At 45.9% G+C, this 21,290-nt stretch overlaps 1 protein-coding gene across 1 annotated transcript in view; it reads right to left on the bottom strand.

The window, feature by feature from the left end:
- Positions 1 to 21,290, bottom strand: part of PABPC1 (poly(A) binding protein cytoplasmic 1) — a 1,472,855-nt gene that overhangs the window by 189,338 nt on the left and 1,262,227 nt on the right. Inside the window, exon 12 of the mRNA XM_044075161.1 lies at positions 14,262 to 14,346. Within this exon, the coding sequence (XP_043931096.1) occupies positions 14,262 to 14,346 (85 nt within the window). The remainder of the gene's footprint in view (positions 1 to 14,261; positions 14,347 to 21,290) is intronic.

Below are 21,290 nucleotides of genomic sequence, written 5' to 3'. Positions count from 1 at the left end.
GCTGCGAAAGTGCCTCACTGAGTACCGGCGACTGGCTTAGGAGAACTTTTGTCGGTTTTGGACCTCGACAGTCTGTCTTTTTCTTTGCGCTTTTTGTGAACTACGGTAGTCGGATTGCTGACCGACGACATTTCAGGGTAATTAAATCTTGATCCAAAATATTTAGAAGCAAAAATATACCAATGCTTAATAGTGAGTTGGTTAAATCTAGCACAAAACTGACAGCAAAACCGACAGCAAGGCACGTTATGATCTGGGCCTAGGCAAGGAATACAGTACAAATTAAAATCCTTATGAGATATTTGCTTCCCACAAGTAATGCAATTAACTTTTACTGACATTGGTAAGGAGCAAGAAAAAGTTTCCCCAACGGGGTACTTGGCTTTAGTTGGAAGACTTCGGTTTTGAAACTCGAATGCAAAAATTTCAGGAGTCTGCCTACCGGCACTTGTGATCTGCTTCGGGCACCTCAGGGCAAGAAAGACTGAATAAAATGGCGTCTGCTGCAAGTTTTATACCCCTGACGACCTGACGTCATGGAAGAGGAGACAGCAACTGACGCAGGACCCAAGACTTTATTCAGGCTGAATGAGGGCAACCTGCCAGCAGATTACCCAAATGTAATGACTGCAACAGTGAAACACGAAGATCATCAGGCAGACAACACCATTACATCAGTTTTTCTTGCCCCAAATGTCAGGAGCCCCCAAATAGGGAGCTGGTATATGGTGGGGAACATCACCAGTAAAAAGTAAATACAGATGCCATTAGGAATGGCCAGAGAGAGGAGTGGTAGAAAGAAAGAGAAAGCCAGGGGGCTGGAAGGAGGGAAACCAGTACTGCAACTGTGAATACACTCGAACATTTACATTTATGGTAAGTGTACACAGCTGTACTATGTTCTTCGGGTTTCACTGTTGCAGTCACCACACTTGGGTTGATTCCCAAAGTTGTGGAAGGGTGGAGGCAGTCAAGAGGTGCTGGGGCTGGCTAGTAGGCCTTGCAAGACTGCTGTAGCAAATCCAGCCCTGGATTTAGAAAAGATAGGCAAAGTGGTAATGTTTGGTGAAGGTGTGTACATAATACCAGGTTGCAGCTTCCAGAATGTTCCTGGTAGGGTCTCCCCCCTGAGAAATGCTGTAGAGGTGGAAGTAGCCCTAGTGGAGTGTGGTCTGATCCCCTGTGGGGTAGGTTTTCCACAGTGCTTGTAGCAGAAATGGATGCAGTGTGCTATCCATTTGGAAATGGTTTGTTTTGAAATGGCCTTACCCTCTGCATCTGTAGCAAAGCTGACTAGCAGTTGGCCAGATTTTCTGAAAGGCTTAGTCCTGTCAAGGTAGAACATGAGCTGTCTGTGCACGTCCAAGGAGTGCAGGATACTTTCCTCTTTATTTGGAGGATTAGGGAAGAAGGTCGGCAAATGGATGGATTGGTTTAGAGCCATACTCGACACCACTTTAAGGCATAAAGAATGGGTTAGTCCGGAGGCAAACCCTGTTAGCATGGAAAATAATGAAGGGTTCCACAACCATTAGTGCCTGTAACTCAGACACTATTCTTGCTGAAGTTATGCCTAAAAGCAAGGCTGTTTTCCAAGAGAGGAATTTTAACTCTGCGGAGGCAGCAGGTTTAAAAAGGGGGAAGCGTGAGTTAAGGTCCCAGACACACTGGTAGGTGCTCTCCTGGGGGGGGGGGGGCCTTAAGTTGTCTGCCCCTCTCAGGAACTATTTGATGAGAGGGTGAGAAAAAAAGAGGTGGCTCAGTATTATAATGAGCTGAGACAACATTGGCATGAATCGTAATAGAAAAGGATAGGCCTCTGTGGAGTAGTTCTGCTAGGTAATCCAAGATTAGAGGTAAGGAGGGCACTGCTGTGTCCTTCCCTCGAGACAGATTCCAACATCTTTTTCAACTCTTCAGCATAGGATTTCCTAGTACTAGGCCTTCTGGCTTCAAAAATGACATCCAGCACCTGCTTGCTGAGGGTTGCTGATGGGGTATTCAAGGGATAAGCCAGGCTGCAAAGTTTAGGGTTTGCAATTGTGGATGCAAAAACTGTCCCTCCTGCTGAAACAGCAGGGTGGGAGTCTGGTGAAGGTGCCAGGGTGGCACTGTAGTCAGGCTACGTAAGAGTGGGTACCAGTGCTGGCATGGCCAGTCTGGGGCAATAAGAATTGCCCTTGGCCTGTCCTGTTTTATCTTGAGTAGTACTCGAGAGAAGGGGCAGGCATAAATTGAGAGGTTTTCCCATTGAAAGGATAGGGCATCCACCTTCCAGGCCCTGCTGTGAGGGTTGAGGGTTCCTGGTGCACTATTTGTTCAACTGGTGGTTCTCGGGGGAGGCAGAGGTCCACCTCCAGTGTCCCCCACCTCTAGATCTGAAGGTTGAAGGTGTTGGGCTTCCATTTCCACTCGTGTGGGTTTAGGAGATTTCTGCTTAAATTGTCTGCCAGTGAATTTTGTTTGCCTGGCAGGAACTGAGCTTGTAGATACACTTGGTTGTTCAAGACTGTGTTCCACAGGGCCATGGCTAACCTGCAGAGTGGGTAAGAATGGGTTCCCCCCTGCTTATGTACCACATACCTGTGGTGTTGTCTGTTTTTATAAGCAGTTGTCCTGGAAGGATTAGGTATTTGAAAGCTGTCACAGCATTCTGTACAGCTAGCATCTCTTTTTGATTGATGTGCTGGAGAATCTGGCCTGGGCTCCAGTGGCCCTGAATGCATTTGCCTGCCATGTGAGCCCCCCATGCATAGTCTGATGAGTCTTTTGTCAGGGTTTGGGCGGTGAGAGGTTGAGTGAAAAGCAGTCCCTTGTTGTGGTTGCATGCTTCTGCCCACCAAAGGAACTCTGTCCTTAGATAAGGTATGATAGGAATGACTGTTTCCAAGTCCTGAGAATGCTGGTACCAAAGACGCTTTAAGTACCATTGACGTTTCCTCATTTGCAGTCTTGCATATGGAATTAGTAGAATACATGAGGCCATGAACCCTAGAGCTTGCAGTAATTTTCTTGCAGAAAGCTGGGTTTGGTGGCCATTTGTTTGAAGTAGTTTTTCAGATAGACCTGTTTTTCTGGAGTGAGAAATGCTATCTGGGAAGTTGTGCCCAAGCTTGCTCCCAGGAATACAACCTTTTGACTGGGTACCAGTCGTGATTTCTTTTCATTGATTGTGTACCACAATGAAGTGAGAAGGCTTTTTACAAATGCCAAGTGTTGAAGTAGCAATTCCTGACTGTCTGCCTGAATCAGGCAGTCGTCCAAGTATGGGAAAATTTGGATATTTCTCTACCTGCAGTACGCAATGGCTGGAGCCAGGCACTTGGTGAATACTCTGGGCACAGTAGATAAGCCAAAGGGAAGTGCAGAGAACTGATAGTGCACACAGCCTGCCCTGAAACGTAGATATTTCCTGCATGACTCCCTTATGGGGATGTAGAGATAAGCTTCTTTTAAGTCTAGAGTGACTAACCAGGCATCCTTGGCTAGCATAGGAAGAAGCTTTTACATGGTAAGCATCTTGAATTTTGGGATCAACAGAAAGGTGTTGAGATGGTTAAGGTGTTTGCCTTACAAACATATGGTGCAGGGTTTGAGTCTCACAAGGGATAATTGGCTAGGCTTAAAATGGCTCGCAAGGGCAGTTAGCTTAGTACTAACCTATGAATTGAAAGATCCAGGATTGGGCACCAAGAGCCCTCTTTTCTGGGCACCAGGAAAAGTCTTGAGTAGAAACCCTGACCCCTTTGTCTACTGGAACAGGTTGAATAGCTCTGATACCGAGCAGGGAAAATACTTTCTTTTGAGTCTCTGCCCACTGGTCTGGAGGAAGGCCTGGGAACCGTGTTGGGATTGGCAGTGAATGGAAGCAGAATTTGTACCCCCTGGGATACAATGTTTAGGACCAAACAGTCCTGAGTAATGGACATCCAGTTTTTTGCATGAAGGGCACTTTTTCCTCCTAGGGGCACAAGTAATTGGGCAGGGTTGGGAAGGATAACTGAAAAGTCATTGAGAACTTTTTCATAAGGGGGCGACTTACCACTCCCTGTTTAGATCTCTGCATACCCTGAGACTGTAAAGTCTAGGTGGCCTGTTTCCCCTGGGTCTGGGAAGGCCTGGAAAGGATCAGTTTTTAGAAGGCCAATGCCTACTGAATCTAGGTGGTTGCACTTGTAAGAATTATTTGACAGTTTGCATAGATTTAGCTTTTTCTTCTATCTTAAGAACTACTTCTGCTTTGGTGCCAAAAAAAAAAACAGTCCTTATTTAAAGGAGCATCTAGTAATTTGGACTTGACATGACCTGTGTTCCTTCACCCAAGCATGCCTTCTCAGTACAGATCCAGTGACTGCAGCCCTGCAAAATGCTTCCAGGGCATCAAAGCCAGACTGCAAAGTATGCTTACTAACTTGGTTTACAGAATGCATTAGGTTCTTGTAAATCTTGATTTTCTGCACAATCTGGAAATACCATTTTTTGTTTAATTAGTTCCATAATATGTTGCTGGTACTTCAACATGCAATTCAATGCCCTGATGGCAAGAGTTGCAGAGGTATATAACTTCTTACCCAATCTGTCTAAAGCTCTGGAATTCCTGTACGAAGGGGTAGGATTTTTGGCTGTAGTAGCCTTAACACCTTTAGGTCCCTGGGAAATGGTCTCTGGATCCGCAGTAGGATTCTTGAAGAGAAATTTGTGGGAAGCAGGTACTCTGTAGTACCTGTCAGGCTTCCTAGGGGCTGGGGTAATGTATCTGGAGTAGGACTAGATTCCATAAAAACATAATCTACAACATCCAAAACGGGGTATAGCTAGAGGGCTGTGCTGAGGCAACTCTAAAAATTCTCTGAGTCTCTTTTTGGACTGAGGGTAGTCTTGGCATTCCAAGTGGAAATGCTCTTTTAAAGTATGCAAGGTTTCACCAAAAGGAAAATCCTCTGAAGGGGAGACAGAGGGAATGGATTCATCTGAATTCTCAGGCTGATAAGGGCATGTTCTGATAATCAGTAAAGTCAGAGTCATTGGACTCCTGGTCTGTTTAATTAGAAGGAAACTCAATTCTTTGTGTCTTAGCAGGGGAAGGCTGGCTTCCCCTAATTAGGGTAATAAGGTCTTCAGCCATTCTAAGTATTTGTTTTTGTGGCATGGGAGCTTGAGCATGCGCTTTGGTCGTCTATTTTCTATGTATAGTGCGTACTCTGGGCCTAAGAAACTCGGTCGTTTTGGCTAAAAGAGTACAGTTGTGTACCTACCATAAATGTAGATGTTAGAGTGTATTCACTGTTGCAGTCATTACAATTGGGTTATCCTGCTGGCAGGCTACCCGCAGTCGGCCTGAATTCCAAAGTCCTGGTCTGGTGTCGGTTGCTGTCACCTCCTCCCTGACGTCAGTGCGCCAGGGGTATAAAAGATGCAGCCAACGCCATTTTATTCAGTTTTTCTTGCCCCAGATGTCAGGTGCCTCCTAAAGGGTAGGCTAAATTATGCCAATAAGCATGCACTAAAGTAAACTTTTCCTTCATCTACAAGCAAATACACCACATAGGTTGTATAGAATAGAGAAGTACAGATATGTCCCAGCAAAGGAAAGGGGGGTGGTGGGTGGGTAACCTGGACTGCAACAATGAATACACTCGAACATCTACATTTATGGTAGGTACACAACTGCACTATGTTCGTCGTGGCTCACTGTTGCAGTCATTAAAACTTGGGTTGAATCCCAAAGCTAAGGTTGGGAGGCTGGGGCTAAATAGGATTAGGAGAGGCTATGAGGCCCTGCAGAACTGCAGTGGCAAAGCCTGCCCTGGATTTAGAGTAGAGAGGTAAGTGATAGTGCCTTGTAAAAGTTTGCAGTGAACTCCAAGTTGCAGCCTCTAAGATGTCTTTGGTTGGTACTCCTCTGAGGAAGGCTGCTGAAGTGGCTGCTATTCAGGTTGAATGGGGCCTAATGTCCTTAGGCACTGATCTGCCATGCTGTGAATAGCAGAAACGAATGCAGTGGCCTATCCACTTTGAAATAGTCTGCTTTGAGATACCCTTTCCTTGTGATCCTGCAGCATATGCCACTAGAAGTTGTTCAGTCTTTCTGAAAGCTTTGGTTCTGTGCAAGTAGAAGCGTAGCTGCCTGTGAATGTCCAAAGAATGCAGAAGTATCTCACCCTTATTCTGTGGGTTTGGATAAAAGGTAGGCAAATGAATTGTTTGATTAAGAGCCACACTGGACACTACCTTAGGCATAAATGTCGGGTTTGTCCTCAGACAAACCCTGTCAGGATGGAAAATAAGAGGTTCCACAGCCATGAGTGCCTGTAACTCTGAGACTCGTCTTGCAGAGGTTATTGCTAGGAGCAGAGCTGTTTTCCAGGATAAGAATTTTATATCAGCTGTAGAGGCTGGCTCAAAAGGAGGCAGTGTGAGTTTTTCCAAGAAATAATTGAGGTCCCATGCAGGTATTGGTGCTCTCCTTGGAGGTCTTATGTTTTTGGCCCCTCTGAGGTACTGCCTTAGTAATGGATGAGAAAAAAATAGGTTGTTCTGTATTGTAATGAGCTGAAATGGCAAAGGCATGAATCTTTATTGATGAAAAGGATAGGCCTTTGTCCAGCATCTCAGTTAAGTACTGCAAAATCTGAGGAATATTTGGTACAATCGTGTCAATTCCTTGTGCCTGGTTCCAAGCACAGAATCTCTTCCATTTGTCTGCATAGGCTTTTCTGGTGCTAGGCCTCCTGGCCTCCAAAATAACATCCATCACCGCTTTAGAGAAAGGTGTGTTTTGTATGGCTACATTATCCGCCATGCTGCCAGATTTAAGGTCCTGAGTTGGCTGTGCAGGATCTGACTGTTTTGTTGGGTCAATAGGTGAGGAATTTGAGGTAATGTCCAGGCTGGGCATTGAGACAAGTTTCTTTAGGATTGGGTACCAGTGCTGGCAGGGCCAGTCTTGGGCAATCAATATCATTTTTGGCTTCTCGTCTGACCTTTAGAATTACCTTGGGGAGGAGAGGCAGTGGAGGAAAGGCATATACTGTACGGTTTTTCCAGCTGAAATAAACATCATCCACTTCCCATGCTTGCTTGTGATAAGTCCTTGTGCAGAATCTCTGTAGTTGGCAGGTGTGAGGGGAGGCAAACAGGTCTATGTCCGGGCATCCCCAGTTCCTTGTTATCATGCTGAAGACTTGTGGATCCAATTTTCACTCGTGGGGATCCATTAGGTTTCTGCTTAGTTCGTCTGCCAGAGTATTTATCTTTCCTGGCAGGAATTGTGCTTGCAGATGTACTTGGTAAGTCAATGCTGTATCCCACAAAGTCATGGCTAGTCTGAAGAGGGGGTAGGAATGTGTGCCTCCCTGCTTGTTTATGTACCATGACTGTAGTATTGTCCGTCTTTATCAATAGTTGTCCTGGATGAAGTAGATCCTTGAAGGCTGTCAGGGCATTCTGAACAGCTAGCATCTCTTTTTGACTGATATGTAGAAGCATTTGGCTTGTGGTCCATGTGCCCTGAATACATCTTCCTGCCATATGGGTCCCCAGGCATAATCTGATGCATCTGTTGTTGATGTCTGCCTGGCTGTGGGTAAAGTTAATGGTTGTCCCTTGTTGTGGTGACAGGCCTTTGCCCACCATCGAAACTCCTGTTGCAGGCAGGGAATGAGGGTAATTATTGTTTCCAGGCTGTGGCAATGTTGAGTCCAAACACTTTTTAGATACCATTGTCATTTCCTCATATGCAGTTTTGCATATGGAATTAGCAGAATGCAGGATGCCATGAATCCCAAAGCCTGCAGAATTTGTCTTGCACATAACTGGGTCTTTGTTGCCAACATTTTGAAATAAGTAGTCAGTTGTCTGTCTGGCTGGCGTGAGATAAGCCATCTGGGCAGTTGCACTTAAGCTTGCACCCAGGAATATTATCTCTTGAGAGGGTACTAGTTTTGATTTCTTTTCGTTTACTGAGTACCCTAGGCATGTTGGCAATCTTTTTACAAACGACAGACGCTGTAGTAGAATGTCCTTGTTCTCTGCTTGAATAAGACAGTCGTCCAAGTAAGGATAAATTTATATTCCTCTTTGTCTGCAAAATGCAATTACTGGTGCCAGGCATTTTGTTAAGACCCTGGGCGCAGTAGATAAGCCAAAGGGCAGTGCAGAGAATTGGTAGTGTACTGAGCCACCTCCGTTTTGGAGGTAGAAGCACCCCATTGTTTAAACCTGTATGAGCCTTGGGGCTGGGATCTGCCTGTGGGGCGGCTGTATCTGCCTCTTTGTGGCCTGACACTGGAAAGGACCAATTCTTTGTAGGCCATTTCCTGCTAAATCTGGGAGGCTGTATCTGTAAGAAATCCTTGACTGTTTGCATAGATTTAGCTTTGTCCTCCATTTTCTTTAACACCTCTTCTGCCTTAACACCAAACAAAGCATCATGCTGTAAAGGTGCATCTAGTAATTTAACTTTAACATGATCAGCCAGATTTTGTTCCTTTAATCAAGCATGCCTCCTAATTACAGAACCCTTAACTGTGGTCCTGCAAGAGGCCACCAAAGAATCAAAACCGCATTGCAAAGTATGTTTTCCAACTTGTTCTGCTGCATACAATAAATCCTGCATTTCCTGGTTTTCTGCACATTCAGAATTTAACAACATTTTCTGTTTAAGCAATCCCATGACATGTTGCTGATACTTACGCATACGAAATTGACAGTTTAAGGCCCTTACAGCCAAAGTTGCAGAGGTGTAAACCTTTTTTCCCCATCTATCCAGTGCCCTTGAATCTCTGTCAGAGGGGGTTGGGTTTTTTGCAGTGGAAGCCTTAAACTCCCTTTGGACCCTGTGATATAGTTTCTGTGTCAGCAGCAGGGTTTTTAAAAATAAATTTGAGAGAGTCAGGAACCCTGTAATATCTGTCAGGCTTAACAGGAGCTGGGGGTAAGGAGTCAGACTAGACTCCGAAAACACATCTACAATGTCTAACACAGGTGGAATGGCTAGAGGCCTGTGCTGAGGTAGTAAAAGAAAATTCCTGAGCCTCTTTTTAGATTCTGAAAAATCTTGGCTCTCCCAGTGGAAATGCTCCCTCATGGGGTGCAAGGTTTCCCCAAAGGAATAGTCCTCAGGAGGAGATGCTGAAGGTACAGATTCTTTGGCATCAGAATCCTCATAGGGGAAGAGAATATTCCTGATCAGAAGAGGAATCAGAAGAAATAGAAACTTGATCTGAAGATTCATAGTCAGTGTCTTGCCTAGGCCTCATCAGGAGGGGATGGGAGCCCCTAATCAAGGTAATCAAGTCTTCGGCCATTTTGAGCATCTGCTTTTTTGGCATAGAGGACTGTCCATGTGGCTCGAGTGAGTTTCCTTGCTTTAGAAGGTGCTTTAGTCGTTTTAATGTAAAGATATTTAGGTCTGAATACACCCTCAGAAGCCGGTACCTGCTCAGCAGCTCCGGATATTCTGAGGAATTAGCGTCCGAGGCTCCAATACCTTGAGTATCTAGCGGCATGGCCGACTCCACGTGGGTGTTGGTAACGGCCTGCGACTCTAAAGTAACGAGTATCAGGGGCGAAAGCGCCTCACTGAGAACTGGCGACTGGCTTAGGAGAAGCTTAGTCGTTTGTTTTGAGCCTCGGTTGTTTTTCTCTATCCTTTTCTTTGCGTTTTTTGTAAACTCTGGTAGTCGGATGGCTATCCGACGACATTTCAAGATAATTAAATTGGCGTCCAGAAAAGTTTAAAGCAAAATCATACAGATGCTTAATAGTGCGTTGGTTAAATCTAGCACAAAACCAACAACCAGAAACGTTGTGATCAGGGCCTAGGCAAGGAATACAGTAAGAATGAAAATCCAGGTATTTGCTTCCCACAAGAAATACAGTTATTAACTTTTTCTGACATCGGTCTGGAGCAAGAAAAAAGTTTCCCCAATAGGGTACTTGGCTTTATTGAAGACTTCGGATCTGAAACTCAAATACGAAAATCTCAGGAGTCGCTTCTGCTTCGGGCACCGCATGGCAAAAAAGACTGAAGAAAATGGCATCGGCTGCTTCTTTTATAACCCTGACGACCTGACGTCAGGGAAGGGGCGACAGCAGCCGACGCAGGACCCAAGACTTTGGAATTCAGGCCGGCTGAGGGCAACCTGTCAGCAGGATTACCCAAATGTAATGACTGCAACAGTGAAACACGAAGAACATCTGGGGCTGGGAGTGACTTACCATGGTTAGTGTAGCAAAAGGAAATGTTTTTTGATATTCAAGAGGATAGTTTGTTTGGAAACAGGTTGATCCAGGGCTTTAGGGTGATAGGAGATGACTATCCTGTCAGACTTTTCAGAAGGATTTTGTTTTGGCCAAATAAAACCTGAGCTGTGTACATCTAAGGAATGAAGTATCCTCTCTGCTCTGTTCTGTGGAGAGGGGAAAAAGGTTGACAGATCGATAGTCTCATTTAAGAACAAGTCGTTTACCACTTCGGGCATGAACATGGGGTTAAGTATGTAAACATACCCTGTCCTTGTGGAAGACAGTGAAGGGGGGGGGTGCCATAAGAGCCTGGAGCTCAGAGACCCTTCTGGGAGAGGTTATGGCCACCAAGAGTATTGTCTTTTAAGTGCAGTGCTGGAGGAAGCAGTCTTTGGCCAGTTCAAATGGTGGTAGAGTCAATTTTTTCTAGGAAAAAGTTAAGGCCCTAAGAGGCAGAATGGGCTTCCTTGGTGTCCTGAGGTGTAGTGACCCCCTCAGGAGGAGTTTGACCTTCAATCTAGATGCTAAAGGTGGTACCAGGGGCAGACAAGCAGAGATGGGAGACAAGTAGATTTTAACAGAAGAGTACGATAGTCCAGACTTCATGAGATCACGCAGGTAGGACAAGACCACTGGGGGTTCTGTCGTCAGAGGATGTAGGCTGTTTTACAGACACCATACGAAAAACATCTTCCACTTTGACATGTAGGATTTTCTAGTAGTTGGTTTTCTGGCCTGCAGAGCCTGTATCACATATCCTCTGTACAAAGGTGTCTGAAGGGAATCAATGCCCTATCATCCACAATGTGAGATTCAGTGTCGACAGTTTAGGGTGTAAGTGTGTCCATTCTCTGAGGTAACTTATGGTGACTGTCCTTGACTAGATGAAATAGTATGGGGAACCAATGCTGCCTTGGCCAGTAGGGAATCACCAGAAAGATTTGAGGATGTTCCTTCTGAATTTTCAGGACGAGACTCTGAATGAGAGGGAAGGGGGAATGCGTATGCGCACACTCCCTTCCAACAGATTGATAGAGCATTCACCTTCCAAGCCTCTGGGTGAGGTGCCCTGGAGCAGAAGGTCGGGAGCTGTCTGTTCATGGGGGAGGTGAAGAGATCCACATTCGGAATACCCCATTGATGGAACTGGTCCAGAAACACTTCCCTGTTACAGCTTCCATTCATGAGACAGGGTCATGTCCTGCTTAAGAAATCTGCCATCACACTGTCTGCAGAGGGGATATACACGGCTTGGAGAAGGATTTGTTTTCTCCAGTGCTATTTCCCTGGTCTGCAGTCCTAGTCTGCACAGGAGGTAGGACCTTGCCCCCCCCATTTGTTAATGTAGCACAGCACAGTGGTATTGTCTGTGTACCACCTAAGGGTGCCTGGGAGAAGTTGACCCTTGAAAATATCCAAAGCTAGTATCAAGGCTCTCATTTCCTTGATACTGATGTGATCTTTTTGTTGAGTGGGGGTTCATGCGTTCCTTACTTTCTAGTTTCTTAGGGTTGCCCCCCGCCTGTCTGAAGCATTTGTGAAAAGGTCTTGGTTTGGGGGTGTGGGCTGGAGGGGCAGGCCCATGTTTGACTGAATTTGGGAGATCAACCACTTCAATTCCTTGAAAAGGCAAGGAAGCATGGGAATCATGAAATCTAGAGGATGTAGGTGTTGTTTCCAGAAGCTTCTCAGATATCACTGGAACTTCCTCATGTGTAGCTTTGCCAGGGGGACCATGTGGATAGCAGAGGCCACGAATCCTAAGATTCTGAGGAATTCCCTAAGATTCTGAGGAATTCCCTGGCTGAGATGGTTTTGAGAACAGGGATCCCCTGAAAGAAAGATGTGAGGGTCAATGTTTTCTGGTGGCAGGCAAACCATCATTTCCCTGGTCAGAGTCCGACATCCTAGAAACACCTGATCCCGAGGGTGCCAGGGATGATTTTTTGTGATTTATGGTGAATCCCAGACCTGTAAGGAGGGAGATGGTGAAATGCAGGTGTTGCAAGGCCACTGAACTTGATGTAGCCTGGATAAGGATATTGTCTAGATAGGGAAAAAGCTGTATTCCCTTCATACTGTCACTCGCCATGACTGCAGCCAGATATTTTGTAAATACTCTTGGGGCCGTAGAGAGACCAAAGGGTAAAGCACAGAACTGAAAGTGTGTAGAATCCAGTGAGAAGTGGAAGTACTTTCTGAAAAGTGGATGGATAGGGATGTGCAAGTAGGCATCCTTTATGTTCAAGGACACTAGGAATTCCTGAGCCAGAATGACAGGAAGAAGGGCTGTGAGACAGCATCCTGAAGGAGGGGACTCTGAGGAAGATGTTGAGGTGGGACAGGTCCAGGATTGGCCTCCAGGGACCTTCCTTCCTGGGAACCAGGAAAATTCTTGACTAAAATCCCTTTCCTCTTGCAGAGAACAGGACTTCTTGAATGGTTCCTTGAGCAAGAAGTTCCTGCAGGATGGGAGGGAAAAGTGGGATTTGGTCTTTGGGTGGGGGATGGATGCCTTTGGAAGTGGGTCTGGTCTCCCAGGTCATGAAGTATCCCTGCTTTATTAAAGACAGGAACCCAGGAGTCCCTGGCAATGCGACGACCAGAGCTGGCAGTCACACAGGCGGCAGAGTTCTAAATAGGTGCGTGCTGACGTCTGCTTTATACCAGACATCTGCTTACGACCGACATCCGAGAGAGTGGGATGTCATGCGCACCCTAACTGTAGCATTTAACTTTTGTATAACAGCTGGACATATGAGAGTTCACCAGAGGCAAACTTATACAGCAGCTATGAGTAGGACATATGTCTGTTCTCTTTGAAGGGAACTATCCTGCCTCCCAGCATAAGTGGAGGGATGGTATTAAAGCAATTGCATCTTGTGGGAGGAAAAAATTAAACAGAGGAATGTCAGTGTTCCTCTAACCATATATCAAACCAGAAATATGGATTAACAGTTAAGACCAAAGTCAGCAAGCACTCACATCCACCTATATTTCCATGGCCAAGCACCACTACTGTGCCAGTGATCCTTCAGCTGAACCTCAAGTACTCAAATTTCAATAAATGAGCCAGCTCAAACGCAACATCTGAAGTCTGAACAGGCAATACTAATTGAGAGTACAAGGAATTTACTGATCACTTTTTCATCACTGCTCTCCTTTTACCTTATTAATATGCTGGCTCTCTCTTGGTAGATGAATTATGTACGTTTTTTTACTCTACACATATGTAAACCAGCTCTCATAATTGAGCTAGGAAAGAAGTTATCATTTGCAAGAGCTTTTCTTCCCTTGTGTCTATATCCCAAGGGGGCTATTATAATGAATCAGAAAATAAACAGTGCAATAAATCCTACAAACTATTTTATTTAACCAGTTTGTCAAAAATATAAAAAGAGAAACCTAGAACAGAAAGGCCTGTCAATTTCTAGAAGTATGATGGAAGAAAAGAATATAAACACAACAGGTAAGCATTTAGAGAAAATCAAAATATACCAATTTTCCCTAAAGGTTCAATAAATCTGCAACTAAACAGTTTAGGGAAATGGTAGCAATCTAAACAAATAAATAAATAAAAAAAAAGACCGTCACACTGTTGGCTACAACAAATGTTCAAAAAAACAGTACATCTGAAGGAGAGGGCAAAAGTCCCTTTTGCACACCCCACATCTATAAATATATTATTTTCAAGACTACAACAATCAGGGCAAGGAAACACTTCCAACCCAATCTTACACAATGATCTATTCAAAGGATAGTTTAGTAGAAAAATTCCCATTGTATCAAAAACTGCAACAAAGGTGCAGGATGTCTAACTCCACTTCTGTTGTGATTATATACAAACTGGAAAGCATGCAAGGAACAGCTCATCGTCATCGTCTATCAGTGTTTGTAAGACAAAATGCTGACACCCTGCAAACCAGATACAACTCAACTTTGCTGCTAGATCCACCATGAACAGAACATTCTAGTAAATAAATGTACATTTCAGTTTTGCACCCAATACGTACCCAACATTTGCTTTTGCTCCTGTGGAGGGGCAGCAGCCAGCATGGAAGCTGTCAACGGTTCCTGGCCTTGCACATGAACAGCTGGCTGTAAATTAGATTATACACAAAAGGTAAATTACACAGACACGTGCTGCATTAATATACATCAATCAATGTTGGCAATTAGCATGCAATTCACTGTGCAAAGGGCAAATTATCAGACAATGGGAGAACTACTAAGGAGACCAACTAGAAGAGAGGTCCTAAGTTTGTCAGTACCTACAAGTGCAATACATTAAAAGTATGAAATGAAGTAACATTTTTCTCACTTTGCCGAAAACAATACGAGGGATATGGTACAGACTTCAAAAGATTCCATAAACTTTGTTCAATATTCTTAAGGGCATGACTCCACAGGATTTGACACTAAGGCTTGGGACTAGCTTAAAGATCAGGCAGATAAAATTCAACTTTATATACTCACCAAAACTGCAGATACATTAACAGCGGATCCAACAGAAAAATTCTTAGGATGACTGACTGGGTACATTTTCTCCAATCACAATACTTCACTTTCATATGTAAAACTTGATGTTCGATACTGTCAGAATACCCATACAAATACACTGATATTAAAGTGCCAACAAGACATGCATGTATCAACATGATCCATCAGTTCTCACTATGCCAACAGCAAGCAGATACCTGAAAGAAAAATGAACAGCTGACATCTGCACTATTAAACAAGTAACACAAAAATATCTGCTCAGCTTGAAGGGACTGCCAGCAGTTGAGAGTGGCAGAAGGGCTGGGGTGGATTGTCTGCGATTCCTGACCCATGAAGAATCCTCTCAGACCAAGTAAAGCAAAACAATGTCTTTTGGCTTTTCCCGGTTAGGGGTCACCACAGTGGATCACCAGTCTGTAGACTGACTGGCAGTGGAGTTTTTACAGTGTCAAGTTGACAGCCCGGCACCAAACATTCACAATAGGCACACAAACATACATACCTACCTGCATGTCTTTAAAACTCACTCAACCGCAGGGAGGACATGCAGACTCCACACAGAAGGCACTCCGGCAGAGAATCTAACTGAAGAATTTTGCTGCGAGGCGACAATGCTAACCACGGGTGACCTTCTCTCAGACCAAGTGATAAGACAAAAAAAGAAGTTATGTACTCACCATAACATTCCATCTGAGTAGGTAACTTCATTTGTCAGCAACCTGTGGGTATCGAATCCGACCCGGCAGCTTTCCAAGCTAGAGATCCGAGCTCCAAGCTCCTCCCCCTTACCCATAATACCCTACCTCCTTCCAATCCTCAGATCGCATTTGCCCATCTATATAACCTCACAACAACAAAACAACAAGCTGAAGAATCCAAACCTAAGGATTAACAAATGACCTGAGAAACCATCCTAGGGTTCAGGTAATCAAAGAACCAGGTTAGGGGGAAGGAGGGAGGGTCGGCTGCTGACAAATGAAGTTACCTACTCAGATGGAACGTTATGGTGAGTACATAACTTCTTTATCTGAAGTAGGTAAAGTACAGCTGTGTACCTACCATAAATGTAGATGTGCGAGTGTATTCACTGTTGCAGTCATTACACTTGGGTTATCCCTGCTGGCAGGCTACCCGCAGTCATCCCGAGTTCCAAAGTCTAGGCCCGGCGTCGGTTGCTGTCGCCTATTCCCTGACATCAGTGCGAAAGGGGTATATAAAAGATGCAACCAACACCATTTTCTTTAGTTTTTCTTGCCCCAGATGTCAGGTGCCCCCAAATAAGAAGGCTGGAAAAAATTATGCCAAAAAACATGCATGTACTAAAATGAGAAGTTATGTACCTACCATAACGTTCCATGTTAGTTGTCTTCTCTCGCCTTCTTTCTTGCTTGATGGGTTCGGAGCCGATCCTCGGCTCCGACTCGGCACTTGCTAAGCTCGAGAGTCACTTTTACCAGCTCGAGGCAGCCCCATATCCCATGATGCAAGGCGGTAAGTACCCAGATCTCGTTTGATGACAAAAGGGCCATAGCACCTAGCATAAAAACTTCCCAAAGGAAGAAAGAAGAAGAGAAAAAAACCTGCAGGATGGTAGAAGGACCAGCTCTGTATGGTCTTCAGAACTATCATTCTTTGTAGAGAAAGGTCTGTCCAGGCCTGGGGGAAGGAGGGAGGGTCGCAAGAAAGAAGGCGAGAGAAGACAACTAACATGGAACGTTATGGTAGGTACATAACTTCTCAATGTTAAGTTATCAATCTCGCCTTCATTCTTGCTTGATGGGACCGCGTCCCTAGCACCTCTATCCTGGGTGGCTCAATGGAACAGACTCTTGAGGACTGTAGAGCCAAAACTGGCTCTGTCCCTGGAGGCCAAATCCAATTTGTAATGGGAAAGTGGCCGCTGCACAAATAGTGTCTAAAGGAAGTCTAGCTTGAAAGGCTGTAGAAGTAGCTAAGCTTCTGGTTGAATGTGCTTTAGGTTTTGAGCACAGCTGTTTTCCCGAGCCGATAAATTTCAGAGATGACAGAAGAAAGCCATCTAGATAAGGTCACTTTTGAGACAGGAAGGCCTTTCTTATTATCAGCATAGGAAACAAAGAGTTGATCGGATTTCCTGAATTGTTTTGTTCTGTCCAAATAATATCTGAGTTGGCGGTGGACATCAAGATAATGTAGTTTTTGTTCCGATCTGTTTGAATAGTTTGGAAAAAATACAGGGAGATCAATGGCTTGATTCAAATTGGTCTTTGAGGCGACCTTAGGCAAAAAGGTCGGATTAGTTCTCAACGATACTCTCTTTGTAGAAGACCAAATAGGGGGGGCAAACAGAAAGAGCATGAAGTTCAGACACCCTCCTAGCCGATGTAATAGCTACCAGGAATAAAGTTTTCCATGAAAGAAATTTCAGGGAACAAGAAACAGCTGGCTCGAAGGGGGGAAGAATCAAGGATGTCAGCACTAAATTTAGGTCCCATTGAGGAGGAGGACTCCTGACTGTTGGCTTCAGGAGGAAAATTCCTTTCAAGAAGGCTCTACAAAGCCTGTGGGACATAATGTTGTGATCTGCGAATCAGACATGAAAGTTCGAGATAGCAGCCAACTGAACTCTAACTGTGGAAGAAGAGGAGCCCGCATGAAAAATCTCCGCTAAGAAATCCAAAACTGCTTGAACTGGAGCAGTGAAGGGATCAATATTCTTGGCTTTAGCCCAATAAGAGAAACGTTTCCATTTGCTTGTATAAATCCTCCTGGTAGAGGATTTTAAGGAAGCTACTAGGATGTCTCTAACAGGGTTAGAGATCATAGGAAGCCTGGCTAAGGAAGGAAGTGGAGCAACCATGCTGTGAGGTTGAGAGAAGGGATAGACCGGTGCAGCTGACCGGATTGGTGAATCAGAAGATCTGGCACTGGGTCCAGATGCCACGGCTGCACCAAAAGGTGACGATGGAGGAACGGAAACCAAATTTGTCGAGGCCAATAAGGAGCAATGAGAATCAATTTGGCTCTCAAAACGGTTGCTTTCTGGATAACTTGAGGGATGAGAGGAAAAGGAGGAAAGGCATAAAGAAGTCCCTGGGGCCAATCCTGGGTCAGAGCGTCTCTGGGGGGATGGCCTGGCAGTGGGAAGAGAGAAAAGAAGTCTGGGCATTTGCTGTTTTGGGGAGTAGCAAAAAGATCGCAACATGGGCGACCCCATTCCAGAAAAATCTCTTCCACTATAGATTGCTTGAGAGACCACTCGTGAGGCATGAGAATAGCTCTGCTCAATCTGTCCGCTAAAATGTTGGTTTTCCCAGGGATGTGCGTTGCTACCAGAAACCGATGAGAGGAGATCGTCCATTGCCAAAGTCTGAGCGCTTCTCGACACAAGGGGTAGGACTTGGTTCCGCCCTGTTTGTTGATGTACCAAACTACAGACATGTTGTCTGTATGGACTGCAATTGTCCCTACGGGAAGAAAGTCGTTGAGGGCTTGCAACGTTAAAAGCACTGCTCTCATCTCTAGGACATTTATGTGCAGGTGGTATTCGAAAGGTTGCCACGTCCCATGAACCATCCTGCCCTGATAATGACCCCCCCCACCCGATCAGGGAGGCATTTGTGGTGACCGTGGCTACGGGGGATGGGGGTACAAAGTGTCTGCCTTGGTGAATCTGGGGAGAAGTGATCCACCAAGCAAGATGATTCTTGCAAATCTGTGTCACCAGAACTTGGTGACGCATTGGAAGTTGTTGGTAAGGCCACTGAGTGAACAACATCCATTGAAGAAGGCGCATGTAGAAGCGAGCCAGGGGAAGAAGAGTGATGGCCGCAGCCATGAGGCCTAACACCTTTAGAACCATTCTGGCCTGTACCTTCTTGTTGGCTAGAATGATCCTGACGTGACTTTGAATGTCTGAAATTCTTTGATCTGTAAGGGTAGCTGACATCCGAACAGTGTTTAAAGTTTGCGCCTATGAAAGTAATAGACTGGCAGGGCAATAAGGATGATTTTTCGGAGTTGATCGAGATGCCCAATTGAGAACAAAGATCTATTGTGTAATCCCTGGCTTGAACAAGCTGATGCCTGGTGGTGGCTGAAAGGAGCCAGTCGTCGAGATACGGAAACACCTGGAATCCTTGACGTCTCAGGTGAGCCGTGACCACTGCCATACATTTGGTGAACACTCTGGGGGCTGTAGTGAGACCAAAGGGCAGGGCTCTGAACTGGAAATGACTGGACCCCAGCCAAAAGCGGAGAAATCTCCTGGAGCGTCTGTGAATTTTTATGTGATAGTGCATCCTGAAGATCTATTGAGCACATCCAGTTGTCCTTCTGTAAGAAGGGCAGAATTGACTGAAGAGTGACCATTCGGAATCTTGTCTTCCTCACAGACTTGTTGAGTCTGCTGAGATCCAATATTGGTCTCCAGGTCTCCCGTCTTTTTGGGGACCAAAAAGAACCTTGAGTAGATTCCAGGCTCTGAATGATCTGTTGTAACTGGCTGAATGGCTCTTTTTTGCAGTAGCTTTAAGACTTCTAACTCTGCAATTTCCCTTAGACCGGGTGGTACATCTGGAAGGGAATTTGAGTGATAGAAAGGACTTTCCTCGAAAGGAATTTTGTAACCCTCGGATATGATCGACTGTACCCATCTGTCTTGAGTGAGGGAACGCCAGGCTTCTGGGTACAGCGACAGTCTTCCCCCGACTGCCTCCAAGGACGGACAGTCGGGCAACATCTCAGGGATGCTGAAAGGGCTTGTCAGAGAGAGACTCTCTGCTTCCCTGGTTTTGTGGACCCCCTCTGCCTCTAGAGCTGCATCTGTTGTTGTTACCCCCTCTGCCTCTAGGGGTAAACTGACCACGTGAATCCGGCGTGACTCCTTGGGATTTGCGGAACCACATTTTGCCACCCTTCTGCCCTTTGGGGTAAGGTCTAGAAGGGGTGGAAAAACGGACTCCTACGGCAGAAAGAGTTTTGCCGTCCTGCTCACATCTGGTCAACGTTTCCTTCACTTGAGGGCCAAACAAAGCTGACCCATCAAAGGGAGAGTTTGTGAAGGACGCCTTAAAGGGATCTGCAAAATTACAGAGCCGCATCCAGGCTTGGCGTCTAAGAGCCACACCTGCACCTGCGGCCCTACTCGCTCCATCAGCAGCATATGATATCAGTCACATGGAGGAGTTAGCAATAGAATTAAGGGTTCCTAGCTGCGAAGCAATTTTTTCTTGAGCCCCTGCAGCTGTAGGATCCTGTACTACTTCACCTAGCTCCTTAAGGATATCCCTCTGGAGTCTGGTGAAGTGACATAGGTAGTTCAGCGAACGCATAGCAAAGGTCGCTGAAGAGAACATCCGCTTACCATATCTATCCATGGTCCTAGAGTCCTTATTAAGAGGATGGACAGGTACAGAAGGATCTGCAAGTTCCTTCTTAGTGGCAGCCGCCACCACCATGGCATCAGCGGGGACACCTTTTGTGAGGAGTTGCTTGTCCGACGGGGCAGTAATAAATTTAGAAGGCCTCCTAGGGACTGGCTCTACAGAGTCAGGAGCAGCCCACGCCTTTCGAGCAATAACCTGCATAAGGGGGTCGAAAGGCGGAGACACCCAGGAGGTGGAGGGCCGAGATCCAAACGCCTCCAGGTATACTGACTCATCCTCAGAGGGATTATTGGTGGGCCAGTTTCCCCTCTGTCTAAGGAGTTCTAGGATGTCTGAGAAGGAGACATCCTCAGAGGGGGATCTTGGGGATCCCTCTGACTCATTTAAGTCAGTATCTGAAGTGATAGACTAGGGGGAGTCTACGTGTTTCCTCTTACAGGTCCTCTTCCGTGGAGGATCTCCTGACAAATCAGGAGAATCCTCGGAAGAGGGGGGTTTTCCCAGTGGGGAAACCTGAGGCGGAGGATCTCTGGGTCCGGGAGCAAGAGAAGTGGCAGAGATGTCGACAGGCACCATAGAGGGAGGAGCTAAGGGAACAGACTGCTGGCTGAGCCCAGTGGCCAGCACACTCTTCATCACCTCGAAGGCTCCCCTCCCAGGGAGGTCCGAGAGAACCCGTTCCGAAGAGCCAGGAACTCCAGGACCCACCGAAAGGGAAGGCTCCGAGGCAGATGTCGGAGCCGAGTTCACCAAGGCCGAGGCCCCAAGGGGAAGAGTGGGGCCGGACAAGGGTCCGATGCCACTCACCCCCTCGGAGACCAGGGAAGCCCGACCACCGAATCCCTCTAAGGAAGGTCTCGAAGAGGAGATTAGAGTAGAGGCTGAAGGAGCAGAAGGGGGTATCTGTCCCTCAGTCGTAGCAGAAACTATTCCCGAAGACTCCAACTCCAAACTCTGGGGTAGAGTCGAAGGAGGAACTGCAATGGGGTGTGGACTAATAGTCGTCTGTTGAGACGGACTATGTAGCATTTGGGCCAGTGCCTGTGATTTTAATAATCTTCTGACCACACTCTCTCTAAATCATGGTCAGAAAGCCTGGATGACCTGGAAGATCGGCTCCGATGGCTTCGTTCCGAGAGGAGAGGAGAAGCCGGAGCCGAGAGTATCGGCTCCAAG

This window comes from Protopterus annectens, chromosome 6.part0 (assembly GCF_019279795.1).
Source record: "Protopterus annectens isolate FY-2018-M chromosome 6.part0, PAN1.0, whole genome shotgun sequence".
Lineage (NCBI taxonomy): Eukaryota > Metazoa > Chordata > Ceratodontiformes > Protopteridae > Protopterus > Protopterus annectens.
The sequence above is the reverse complement of the archived record's forward strand: the minus strand, read 5'-3'. Positions and strand labels throughout refer to the sequence as shown.